We start from the raw sequence: 13,094 nt of genomic DNA, 5'->3' as shown, positions 1-13,094 counted from the left end.
AATTTTGGCGCCAGTCCAGGAGAACACTACTGATAGCTATGCAGACGGCTCCCCAGCAATGCATCTGACACAAGGAGCTGTCAGATGCCGAGTCAAGCGTTTTGCGACTGAGAATAATAGTTACACAGCGTTTTTTGAAGGTTTATTTTTGAGTTGTACATTTCACAGTGCTCAAACAAGCTTCAAGCTTGGTTTTTTATTATTCACTAAAACACTCGACCAGGCAATACGTTCGATAAACGAAAATAGCGGAAATCTGTCTAAGCTCAGGTGTACAATGTCACACGTTCCTGTTTAATATGCAGCACAATTTCGTAGATTACATAGGTTCCAATTGCTACTCCAGTTAGACTCAACTACACTCTGTACTGTTTCATGACACCTTCAACTTCTTTGCCCTCGCCCAGCCACTTTACACGTACAAGTCTTGAAATTCGTATCTATATACACTGAGTCACAGCCATTTTGACTCATCCAAAGCCAACGTTATTTGAACAGAAAATAAAAATGCAGGGAAGAAAACTACCATCAAAACACAATGATGACGTTAAACTCACCTACTGAGCTACTAAATGTTACTATGAAATGGTCAGTATAGAGTACCTGAACTTGTAGTTATAAAAGGCAAATAAGTATTTTGTGATCTGAGTTTGTTATCCTTACACAATTGTCGGGTATTAAGTCAGCATTCACATACACTAATACCTGGAGTCATCGCCCATCCCCGAGTCATGGCATCCCTCGTATTGATTGTGTCAAAGCTCTCGAGTCACTGAACACTCCTAGAAAAAGTAAACCGCAGGCCGCGTAATTTGCGAAGATACCTTCTCGAATTGCGCAACTGCAAAAATAAAGGAAAACGGCGAGAGAGAAGAGAGAAAGAAACGGTTTTGTTAACACATTCTTCCGAATTTTCACGACCCTGTGGTTAAAGGAGGGTCGTGATGAAGAAAAAGGATCCAGATTATCAAGGATAAGTATTCTTTTTTTCGCAAGCGCTCAGAAGTGAGTTCGCACCCTTTGGATTCAATATACACAAGCTTAGCTAAGAATTCGCCAATAAATAATAATATGTGCAAAATTGACCGAGCTCATAAAACGCAATCCAAAAGTTTGTAAAAATTATATCTGGAACAGGTACAATTTTGGTTGGAAGAAATATTCTAACTTCTGTTAATTCTTTTTTTTTTTTTGGTCTCCGAAACATATCCCACACCACGTGTTATGAATTTCAGGTGGCGAAGAGGGGGGGGGGGGGGGGGGGTTGCCTGCTAATGGGATTACACAAAGTACAGCATTTGGAAAAAAGGAGTGTAGAATCTATAACGATTATTTTTTTCGCGAAATAGTTTTTTGGGTGCATCGACGTTTAAACCTTATGACATAAGATTCCTCTTCAGTTCAGGATAACATCAGCATTCTGAATAAGATTCCACTTATCAGTAGGCCATTTTTGAACAATTTTTCTCCGCTTACCTTGTGACCTTGGGACAACAGTTGAATAGGCAATTTGATAAATGGTTTCACATATGCAAATATATATATATATATATATATATATATATATATATATATATATATATATATATATATATATATATATATATATATCAATCAAGGGGAAATGAGGGTGCTCGTTATAATACATGAAGGAAAGAAGCCAGCAGTCGGCGAGGCCAAGGAAAGCGTTGGGGATGGCACTTTTATGTCTTTTTTTTTAATGTTTACTTGGATAAGCACAGAAATTAGTAACGTAATCTGTTTAGGGGAAAGATAATTAGACACAAAGTAGAAGAAAAAACAACGTGCCGATGGTGGGATCCGAACCCACGACCTCCGAATAACGCGTCCGGTGCTCTACCTTGTGTCTAATTATCTTTCCCCTAAACAGATTACATTACTAATTTCTGTGCTTATCCAAGTAAACATTAAAAAAAGAAAGACATAAAAGTGCCATCCCCAACGCTTTCCTTGGCCTCGCCGACTGCTGGCTTCTTTCCTTCATATATATATATATATACATATATATATATATATATATATATATATATATATATATATATATATATATATATATATATATATATATATATATATATATACTCTCTCTTGTCTTTATTTCGTCCTAGACATACTGAACGAAAAGGAATGACAGGTACCAACTTAGTTTCAGAATTTGGCACTGCAATCATTGATTTGATTGTAATAGGCTCACTCAACCCAAATAGTATCAACTATAGAATTTCGACGTATGGCGGACTCTGAAAGTCAGAGTCCAAAGAGAAAAACAAGGCACAGACAGAGAGATAGAGAGAAAAAAAAATGAAAAAACTTCGGTTATTGGTTTTACAGCGACGAAAAAAAAAAAAGGAAGGAACATTGACTTCACATGAACAAATCCGAGCACGTCTACAGGTGACGTTTACGAATTTACTACGTTCAGCACTAGGAACAGCACGCTAAAAGCACGAAAAGTGAAATGACAAAAAAGTGTTACAAATGTGAACCTCGAATTGAGAGAGCCGTGGTGTGAAATGCATTGGAAAATAAAGTAGCGCAGATCCTAAATATACGTCAAACTGGTGAGTGGAATAAGAAAAAAAAGAAATATTCTTGCCAGCAGAAGAAGGATAAATGAGCCTGCTAGAGAGAGTGACTTCAGTGAAACATTCAAGGCATAAAGGTCGGAAAAGTCACTAAGGCTTGATTTCCACAAAACAAAAAAAAAAAAGCAGTTTAGAAAGGAAATGAACGAGGATGACAAAGGAGGGTATTGTCGGCTCAGTAAGAAAAACCTTGTCAACTAATCCTCAGTAATGTCGCAGCAGGTACTGTTCAAGGGCAGGCGTGGAAAAGGCAGCGCCATGAGGAATTTAAAATTATGATCGCGTGGCTGGTCGAGAAAGCTTGTGAGGGCTCCACAGTATCGGCATGTTCGCCAGCAGGCAGTGTCCGTTTTTATTTTTTAGAGTTCTCATTTGTTCCCACGTGCATTATTCTGTTTGTGGAGATGAGGTTTCCCGAGTTCTCCACGCTTAGTTCCCAAATAGCAAACGGGTGTACACTGGATTATTTCTTTTCATCTTCGCCTAAATACAGCTAGCCGCTCCTCCACAAAGGGCTGCTACAGCTGCAAGAGCAGCTTCAGGAAGACGCTACAATAAAATTTATGCATATAAGTGACACTTTCTGGACTTGTTCCTTTGATAACGGAGCCACCCTCATAAACATGTCTTTCCAGTCCTCGTCACCTCTCGCTTGGTAGGGTAAGCGTATAGGACCGTGGACGGAATCTCGCGCCGCGAGAGCATATATTTGGGGAAGCATGCGCGGCAATAGGTGCCAGTGACGGCGATTGCGGTGGAGGCCAGGTGCGCGCTCGGGCTCAAGAGCGTAACGAGGCAGCCGGAGGGAGGAGAGGGCAGCAGCGGTGTTTGTTGCGCGAGCGGGCGCATCAGGCCTCGCTGGCCCCCTTATTGGATCTCCGCGACAGGGAGCGCACAAACTTGGGCGTGATCCTCTGCAGCAACGCGGCGTTGCTGTAGGTCGGGCTGATGGGTAGGTAAGAGAAGGCCGCGTTCGCCAGACGCGCCCTAAGGAAAGGCAAGTCGTAGCAGTCTTTGGTATATTCCCCGTCCTCGCCGCTGCCAGAACCACCGGGCCCGCCGTGGTGGCCACCGGAGCCCAGGCCACGCTCCTCGGGCGTACCTGCACGTGCACCGCAGGTCGCCATCGTTTGCACATACGCTTTATATAAGGAAAGGGAGGGAGGGGGCGGGGGACCAGCTTACAGCAAACATGGTAACAGAAGCCTAGGAATAAGGTGGTTTTTTTAGTCGGATTTTTCTGGCCCTAGTCCTCGATCCACTGCGAAGAATTTGCACTAAAGTTCCTGAAACAGTAAATGAAGTGTGTGTGTGGGGGGAGGGGGGGGTTTCTTTAGGGTTTAGGTAGCGGTAAGGTATCATTGTCTACAATCTGCACTGTGTACAGTTGGCAGTTCCTTAATATTGTTGAGTGTATAGATCATCTAATTTTACATAGAGTGCTGTGACAATGGGTCTAAAATGCACAAAACATATGCAGAAAAAGAAAATGCCATGCCTCAGTGCTACACTGAGGAACAAATACAACCGGATGGTATCATATTTCTAAATAGTTACGTAACATCAGTCTAACGAGATGCTGACAGAGCGATCTAAGACGTCTCAGTTAAGTTTTGTTGATTGAATGCCGGTCCGATATATTAACGCCAAAAACCAAGCGTGATTTCTGACAGTACTGAATAAACTGCTGCAAATAGTCATAGGATTATTAGCTGACATAATCATAGTCGTTTGAGAATGATGAAGCTGTGAGCTGGCGTATGATTGCTGACGGCTAGTTGCGAGTATAGCTCTTGGAGGAGCATCTATGGGCACCTTTCGGAAATAGTAGAACCAGCTTGTCTACGCAAAGAAGTTTATGCTTGGAGATATTTCTGGCATAGCTGTCTCGCCTCAAAACGTCATAAAAACACGATGAGTCATACGGGTATTAAACGGTAGCTGCAAAAAGAAATTCAGCAAACCGGAGCTCAGTACTGACATGTTTAACAAATAAGTTGCGGCGTTTTTTTTTTAGTATCAGTGCATAAAGACATCGCATGTTTTCACTGCTTTGAAAAATGTAGCGTTTGTGTGTGAGTATGCGTGAGTGTGTGTGTGTGTGTGTGTGTGTGTGTGTGTGTGTGTGTGTGTGTGTGTGTGTGTGTGTGTGCGTGTGTGTGCGTGCGTGTGTGTGTGTGTGTGTGTGTGTGTGTGTGTGTGTGTGTGTGTGTGTGTGTGTGTGTGTGTGTGTGTGTGTGTGTGTGTGTGTGTGTGTGTGTGTGTGTGTGTGTGTGTGTGTGTGTGTGTGTGTGTGTGTGTGTGTGTGTGTGTGTGTGTGTGTGTGTGTGTGTGTGTGTGTGTGTGTGTGTGTGTGTGTGTGTGTGTGTTGGGAAATACCGTATATCGAGGGAGAGTGTGGGCATCAGATATATAGGTCCCTCATCAGTGTGATACTTGCATTAGCCTAAGAGAAAGCAAAATATATATTTTAAGCAAGATCAGGTATTCCACTTTTTTAACTTAAAGCATTGCCGCTCTCTTAAACCAACAAAATACCACAGGAAAAGCTGGTCAGCTTTACACAGCACGTAACGAATAGCTAGTCGTAATATTGGTTAGGACAACTTCTATGGTGAACAGCTCACCCCTACATACCCAAAGATGCTCATTCCCTGGAAAATAGCCTTGTAAGGATATTATTTTTTACATATCCTTCAACAGCGCGATAACAATCAACATATACTCAAATTTTCTCTCGGTAGGCTTTTGTGTCCCTTATTACTAATAATAAAAACAAACAACTCACCGCATTGGTTTTGTGTGGCAGTTTGAATTATTTGCTGTGTTGGTATTCATAAAAGTATTTAACGATATTGCACAGTTCCTTTGCAATTATTTTCAAAAATGGAGTCCTTTAATTTTTTGTCATATTTAGCTACTCGCTGCACGAGCGCAGGAAAAACTTCAAAATGTTTGCCGCGTATCGGAAGTATAGATTATTCCCATCAACATGTGCTTAAAATATTCCATAATATTTCACAGCTGCCCCAAATAAAATTTTGTCCCAGAATCCTGGGCCTGGTACATACGGCTGCGTTATGCAAGGGGGCAATAAAAAGCCCAGTGAAGACTTTCTATGTACATACGGGAAGGGTAGAAAATATTTGCTCTGCATTTCCTTATGATCAGGCCCCAGCGTCCCTGAAGGACGTTAGTATACGCGCGCTTCATATGAGACCTCGAGGTGGTGAGAGCCCTGCGAATACTACCTCCCCTCTCTAGAGAATTTTGTTGTGCACCAAACTTTTTCTCATATCGGATCCTTATGAGGCGAATCACTTATTAGTTGTCAATAAGCAAAGAACTTATGAGTTACGCTATCGCGGTTTACACTAGAGGATTGCCATATATAACGAGTTCTATAGATGAGAGATGTCCACGCATGCACCAAATTGCCTACGTCTATCACGAGGCACAAAAAAAAAATCGCAATACACCCGTGCACAAGCGTCATGCGCGTAGATCATGCATATGTGTTAACACACACAGGTATGCACATGTTTCTTTTGTGGCGTTGAGAGTGTAAGTATGTATTCCCACTTTGCGCACGTACACCTCACAGACTGGCATTTATTGTCATGTATCACTTCCTCCCAAGAGCAATGTGAGAAAGTCACCTCAGACAGGGAGCAGGAATTCAGCCTTTCCAAAACGATGAGTCCTCCTTACACTATCACAAAGAGAACGCTCGAGATAAGCTTTGTAAATAGTCTGACGGGTATTTCTGTGCTGTTGCTGCTTGCAATAATTTTACGTGATTTATTATCCACGCAGACACTACCGTAATTAGGCTTGCATGCCTAGGCTTCAAAAATCTTCGGCTCTCATTTGTTTAAAATGCATTTTGCATTTTGTGTTTTTACCATGAGCAAGGCGTCAAACTGCTGCTATGTTTGCTGCAACTAGAGGCCCCTAATTCAATACATGAATTATGGTCTTGACTCCAGAGTTAACGTTTGAAGCATTTATTAAGTGTGGGAATAATTGAATCGATTAGTTTACTTAAGAGCTAAGAACGACGGGCGTGGTTTTAATTATAAAATTTAAAATAAATCATAATAAATGGCGTAGAAAGATAGCCTTTGTCTAAGGCCCATTCATTCATTTTGAAGCACCAGATGCATCCACGGCTTCGGCCATGCGCGAGTTCATTACACCATTCCATCGAAACAGTTTCGAAACGAAGCGGCTCAGTGCACGTTCAGCCCTGCCCGGGATTCTGGCGTAAGATGAAGACATGCAAATGACATGCGTGTGGGTTTGTACGGCAGCGTACCACGGTAGATTGCAGCTTTGCTGTTGCTGCTGTACGGCCCGGAAGAAAAGCTATTTTCCCCGGGGTGGTCTTTGTTTCGATTGTATGAAAGGAAAACCTTCCGGGTTTTCATGTGTGCACCGAATTGATTCGTCAGCGCTAGGAACCCAAGAAGATTTACCGGGATAGGAGGTGGGGTTCAGATTGCATTACGGCTTAACCGAAAGCAGCGACAAAAATATTGTAATCAGTTTCGACATGTTTTCGAGCAAAATCGTTCGTGCGCCATTAACGATTCGCCGCCCTACACCAGGGTCGAGCGTGGGCTGCCAGGGCGGTTTCAAAAGCAGGTGGCTCGATAGACAAAATAGGTGTCCAACTTTGCGCGAATGTTTAAAATAAATTTGAAACTTCGTGGTTTGTGTTTTACGAGAAATTGGTATTCTTCGGAATGACACAATGTACACGTAAGTTAATACGTTTAATAACTCACTGATACGTCAAAATTGCGAATAAAACTAGTGCAGACCTGAAAGAACGCAAAAGTGGCAGTTTAGAACAGGCTTGCGATTTTGGTCAAAATAGAATACGAAAGGCCAGTATGGGAACATGACATGCGGAGCCGCCCACGCAATGAAAGTATGACAGGATAGATTTACAGTGTGTCTTAGGCGTCATGTTGCAGTAAAAGGGAAGAGGGTCGGGGATGGAGAGTGGGCAGACGCCAGTGATCTCGGTGCCAAAGACAAGCTCGATTTGATGCTGGAGATAAGTAAACCCACATGTAACTTACTTTTTTTTTTTAGGTCTAAATCAATCTAATTTTCAGGAGAAAGGGAAATGCTTTGTAAACGATATTATTAACTATTAACATCAGCTTAGTCCCACATATAACAGAGTATATGACAGTGACTGGTATACATAGCCTGAGTGCTTACCTGGTATTGTATTGTCGAGGAATATGCCTAGGAAGCCGCCAACAAACATGCTTGTACTCAGCAGAATGACAATTGTCTGATCTAACACGTCGTAACCTGAAAAGGGAGAGAATTTACGTAAATTCAAAAATAAAACTGACAAAGCAGGGGTATCTGAAATGCGACGCGATCACTATAGTGATCGGGTATGCTATTCTAGAATGTTATAGCATACTAGAATATGGTGCTCCCAAGAGGATGAACTGAGAGATGGAGCGAGTTCGGCATAGTTGGTAGATTTAAAAGACAGGCTAGGACAGACCACACTTCAGCAAAAAAAAACTTGTCAATTCGTAAGTCATGGTCGCCTCTGAAATCGTTCAGAAGAAGCATTACCCGACTAAACACCATTTTCGCTCTAATGACCAATTTATTGCGGCCCAACATGCGTGTTCCCACGGGTCAGGCAGTCCAGCGAAGAAAATGATTCGAAAATGAAGGTGGTCGCGATGAGTTTCCATGAGATATAGCGCAATCTGGGAGTCATATAAGTCAAAGTTTTTAAAGAAATTTAATTCCTGCAGTCTAAAAAACATTGCCCCGTATTTGTCGGTACATCAAACAGGTTAAGGTTTGTGGAAACAGCGAAAACAGGCATTTTGTTTTGGAGCCGCGTTTTGAGACACTCACCTCGAACATTGAAAGAAGCTAACAGTCTAGGATAGATAGATAGATATATATATAGGGATGAGGATGGAAGGCGGGGATGTTAACCAAAAAAGGCCTCTGGTTTGCTACCCAACACTGGGGAAAACGGATCAGGGGATTAAAGAGAGGTAGAGAAAGGGGGACCTGGAGCACAGTCAGAGTTTGTCACACAAGCCGGTGGTGGTTAGAAACAGTGCCCTGTATGCCTTAAAGGTGGTCGACTGCTGTGGCCACGGACCAAGGGCCTCATCCACCGTTAAAGGGCAAGGATCGAAGCTGTCCAGCGCACAATGCAGCTTATGTCTTTCCCCCACAAATGCAGGGCATAGTTCAAGATATACGTAGGGGATAATCTTTTTTACGTTTTGTAGTTGATATTGACAAGAATTATTCCTGTGATAATTTTTAAGGAGAAAGAATAATATATGTAAAGCGAAAGGAAGAACAACACGCCGATGGCGGGAGTAGACCCCACGACCTCCGAATACCAAGTCCAGTGCTCTCCCAACTGAGCTACAACGACGGCTATCCAACCTTCCGCTTTCTTGGGAATTTATGTTGACTGCAGCAGAAACCTGACAGGGTTCACCAGCGCCACCCTCATCTATATTTAATTATATCCCAACGAGCTCCTCATTTCCCCTTCAATTTTCTTCTTTAACAGCTTGAACATGCAACTTAATATTTTCTTTCTTTTTTTTTTCCCGAAGGAGAAATAAGCACAGTGATGCTTTAGATGCAGCGTGAAAACACGAAGACGAATTTGAAAGGCACGTTGGACTAACCCTAAACTGCCAACATTTAGATTCTAGCCAAGAGCAGCATTTATATACCAGCGATGCCCCACGTGCGTGTGGTAAAAAGGCATTTGATACACTCGATGTTGCACATGACGTTCTTTGAAGCCAAAGTAATAAGTGCGGAATAGGGGAGGAAAGGCATAACTTATATCAGTTTACCCTCAGTCTTTAGGAGGAAAGCCGTGCATACGTATAATTATCCGAAAAATCGAAATGTTAAAATGCGCAACGAAGGATAAGTGTTCTTGCACAAAATCCAACAAATAACGGCGTATAGCGAATAATTAGGAAGCTTCGGTAATATGCGATCGTGCGAGAGCAATGGCGAAAAGAGAAAACGGCACAAACGCAGAGCTGCTCTTATGTTGTTAGTGTATGCTCGTGAAGCACATGCTGTCATTAATCCGGGAATCCGGGACGCACAGATAGCCAATCAAGAAAGGGGGGGGGGGGGGGGATGCCCAAGGTTGTACAGACAGCTCTTGAAAAATCGGCGACTGCATCGCAGTACCAGAGATTCTGGGAAGCGTGCTCATTTCGGCCTACACGATGCTTACTGTCTAGGCCGGTTGAACTCCCTTTATTTTTGTCAGCATGCAAAATTCGGTATATTACAACAACAAGAATTATGCACGTTTGTAGGTATTACTCCTTGCTGCTTGTTAAAAGTGTTTCTGCTGCCTGCAGTTACTATGCAGGACTGCCTTGATATTTTCTTCGATTCCTGCACACCACGAACAATCATATTACTACCAGAAGAAATTTTTATTGTGTGTACGCGCTAGTTAAATATGATAGCAGAGATATTTAGCGTGGTGTAGACGTACTATAGCGTAGATGCATGCTGGTTTACTGAACGCACCATGCGCAGTGGCAGGAGTGGAGCAAGGTGTGTTGACACGGGGTGTGCGTAAGGGGCGTCAGTAAACCAGCATGCGTCCATGTAAGTACTTCACCGCTATGGTAAATCTCTCTGTCACCACTATGTATCATGTACCACTCTATCGACTATTGGTGAAAAAACGCTTAAAATATTACGAGGAAAGAAGCGCATAATTAAACTCAGAACCCCGCATCAGGAGCTTGACGTACTAACTCATCCAGCCAACGCTTTCATCGTTCAGAAAATAAAATTACCGGAAAAATTACCTTGCAGAAAAACACTCAGGATGATTTTAATCAACTCCTACTGCGGAAAGCGACGATAAAAAGTTTACTGGTGGCAGCAATACAAAAAACAATTGTCATACTTTTCAGACACATTAAGAGACCAAAAAATTATCACCTTCATGCTCGACTAAGGGCACAGGCAGGGAGCGGCCCCTACGATATCCATTTTATTTGAGAAAAATACAAAGTCAAAGGATAAAGAACATAGGACCGCTCTGCAAGAAACTTCAGACTAGTTTATTCTTCCGAGAGTAGTCAAATTTGTGCATATGAGAACCGTCCCAATTTCGCAAAAAAAAAAAGGAAAGCTAGGCAAACAGGAGGCAGGCGAAAAGCGCATACCAAGTGTGCGCGTGTGCGACGCGCAGTAGCAACGGCTCTCGTGTAAGCTGGATGGTTTCCGAAGAATAAACAAGCTGTAAGTTGCGCACTGTACTGGTCGTGCGAAGCCCTCGTTTCTCCTTTTTATGTCGTGTTCTTTGGTGCCAATAAGTACATTCAACAACGCTCCAACTTGCCGACGGCAGAGTATTAAATGACGGCACCTGTCTTTATTGCGTCCGGATGGCTGCTCGTCCAGTGCGACACCATGAGGCCGAAGAATAGCGAAGTTCCCAGCACGAAGAGGTTCCTGGAGGAATTTAGGTCGACGCACTGCGCGCTAGACAGGCCCACGGCGGCGATCATGGCGAACATGATGCAGAACACACCACCGATGATCGGGTCCGGTATCGTGGCAAAAAGAGCGCCGACTTTGCCCACCACGCCGAAACCGATCATGAAGACGGCCGCCCACTGCACTACAGAACGGCAAGCCACCTAAAAAAGCAAAAACAAAAAAAAAACACCTAAAGGGAGCTGTTTTATGTCCCAGCTTTTCACTTGATCGTGTCACACTCCCAAAATGAACATAAGACCGACGAATGGCTGGGTCTTCTTCGCCTTAGAGTGTACAAGTTAAAAGTTAAAAAATGCAGACAAGCCGCGAAGTTTAAAGGAACACGACGAAAATAATAGAAGCATGTTGTGAATCTTCTGGCACCTCTCGTGGAACAGACTAATTTTGCCGCCACAAGAAACTTCCTAAAAAGCCAGGCGAATTTTTGGCAACGCTCCGGATACTGCAGGTCGGAGTTGGCGGTCGAAAATAAATCCCTCTGTCAGCGAACAACCAGTCTGACGGAGGATGGCCTGAAGCTACAGAGAAGCCGAATACGTACTTTGGTGACGGCTATGATGCTGATGTTGGTGGAGTACGAGGTGAGGCCACAGCCACCGCCCCACATGCCCGCCAAGACGCAACCGAGCCCCTCCATCCAGATGCCCCGGTTGATGGCATGTGTGGGAGGAGTGGGAACTTGGGAGAGCCGCGCGCAGGCGTAGTAGTCGCCCACAGACTCCACCACCGACGACAGGATGGCTGACAGCATGCCCAGCACCACCCCGATCGACACATGCGGCATCCCAAACTGCCCTGTGAAGGTGGCAGCAAGACCGAGCCTAAAGTTTACTGTGGCAGCTTGTAAAGTTTTTTTCCTGTAGTTAAACATCGCTACTTCGTTATTGGTTTCACCAGTGAACCTTAGTATTTATTTTTCTCTCGCACTGCAGTGAATTCAGCATACAGACATCTGGCAGTTTTTTTTTTTTTTTAGCTGAAGAGCTCTTGGCAGGCATACCATGACGTGTGGCTACGACAAATCATTTTTACGTTCAGTTATTGCAAGTAGAGCCAGTATCAGTAAGCGATAAGCTATCGCGGCCGCCTAGTCCTGCGGGCATCCCGCCTTTATACCTACTGTGCTTTGACGCTGACTTGTGGAGTATGGAGACGCAGCCATACGCACCTGGATAAGGTACTCGTATCCAGGGGCTCTTATCGATTATACTGGCTCTGATGTCAGTTCTAGCTGGGTCACCGGGGGCCAGGTACTCCGTGTTAGTCATCAGGAAGCACGCACCCCAAGAGATGAGGATTGCGAGGAGAATCTGAAAAAAAAAAAAGCTCCTTTAACAAATTTTGTTGGGAGGTGATTGCGCACAAGTGCGAATATTTACCCGCTAGACCGCCGGCGTACACTGGAAGAAATTATGGTGCGTTAGTGCTTCTGCAGACTACATCCCGAAATATTTCTTGCGCTTTGTTTCGGTGATCACATAAGCCAACCAGCTAAACCCACGTGATATTGTAAGGCACACGCTGCACGATTTGTTGTACAGTCATTTCAAGAGAACTGGATAAAAAGACGGGATAAAAGGAAGAAACATAGTGACCATCTTAAATTCACAACTGACCCGAAAGAAAACGGAATCCAGTACCCGACGAACCGTAAAGACTCGATCTTAGAGTTAACGTACTTGGCTTTGTCCGACGAACTTTTATTGGGCGTTCGTGTGTGCATTGAGCAGGCAGGCGTGGTAGACTTTCAAACAGCATGCGATGCTTCAAATGGACGTTTTTTTATTATTGGCCGGTGTTTGAATTCGGTGATTGGCAGCTTTGAGAATAGGTTTCATGTACAAAAACGCAGTATATGTATTGGATCATGTGTTGCGCCTGTGCAGTGAGAAGCGTTTTTTAGCTAATTTACAACGA

The 13,094-nt window shown here is 43.5% G+C and overlaps 1 protein-coding gene across 2 annotated transcripts in view; it reads right to left on the bottom strand.

Moving 5' to 3' along the window:
• Positions 1-2,315: 2,315 nt before the first annotated feature.
• LOC146203179 (solute carrier family 23 member 1-like) overlaps positions 2,316-13,094 on the bottom strand; it is a 117,304-nt gene continuing 106,525 nt past the window's right edge. For both annotated transcript variants that reach the window (XM_084588548.1, XM_084588547.1), the window contains exons 9-13: positions 12,346-12,487; positions 11,719-11,972; positions 11,044-11,317; positions 7,842-7,937; positions 2,316-3,708 (exon numbers count right to left, since the gene is read on the bottom strand). In XM_084588548.1, coding sequence (XP_084444674.1) covers positions 3,455-3,708; positions 7,842-7,937; positions 11,044-11,317; positions 11,719-11,972; positions 12,346-12,487 — 1,020 coding nt within the window. In that variant the 3' untranslated portion in view covers positions 2,316-3,454. The remainder of the gene's footprint in view (positions 3,709-7,841; positions 7,938-11,043; positions 11,318-11,718; positions 11,973-12,345; positions 12,488-13,094) is intronic.

This window comes from Amblyomma maculatum, chromosome 1 (genome assembly GCF_055883805.1).
Source record: "Amblyomma maculatum isolate TAMU_Amacu chromosome 1, ASM5588380v1, whole genome shotgun sequence".
NCBI lineage: Eukaryota > Metazoa > Arthropoda > Arachnida > Ixodida > Ixodidae > Amblyomma > Amblyomma maculatum.
Note: the sequence above shows the minus strand (reverse complement) of the source record. Positions and strands in the feature narration are given on the sequence as shown.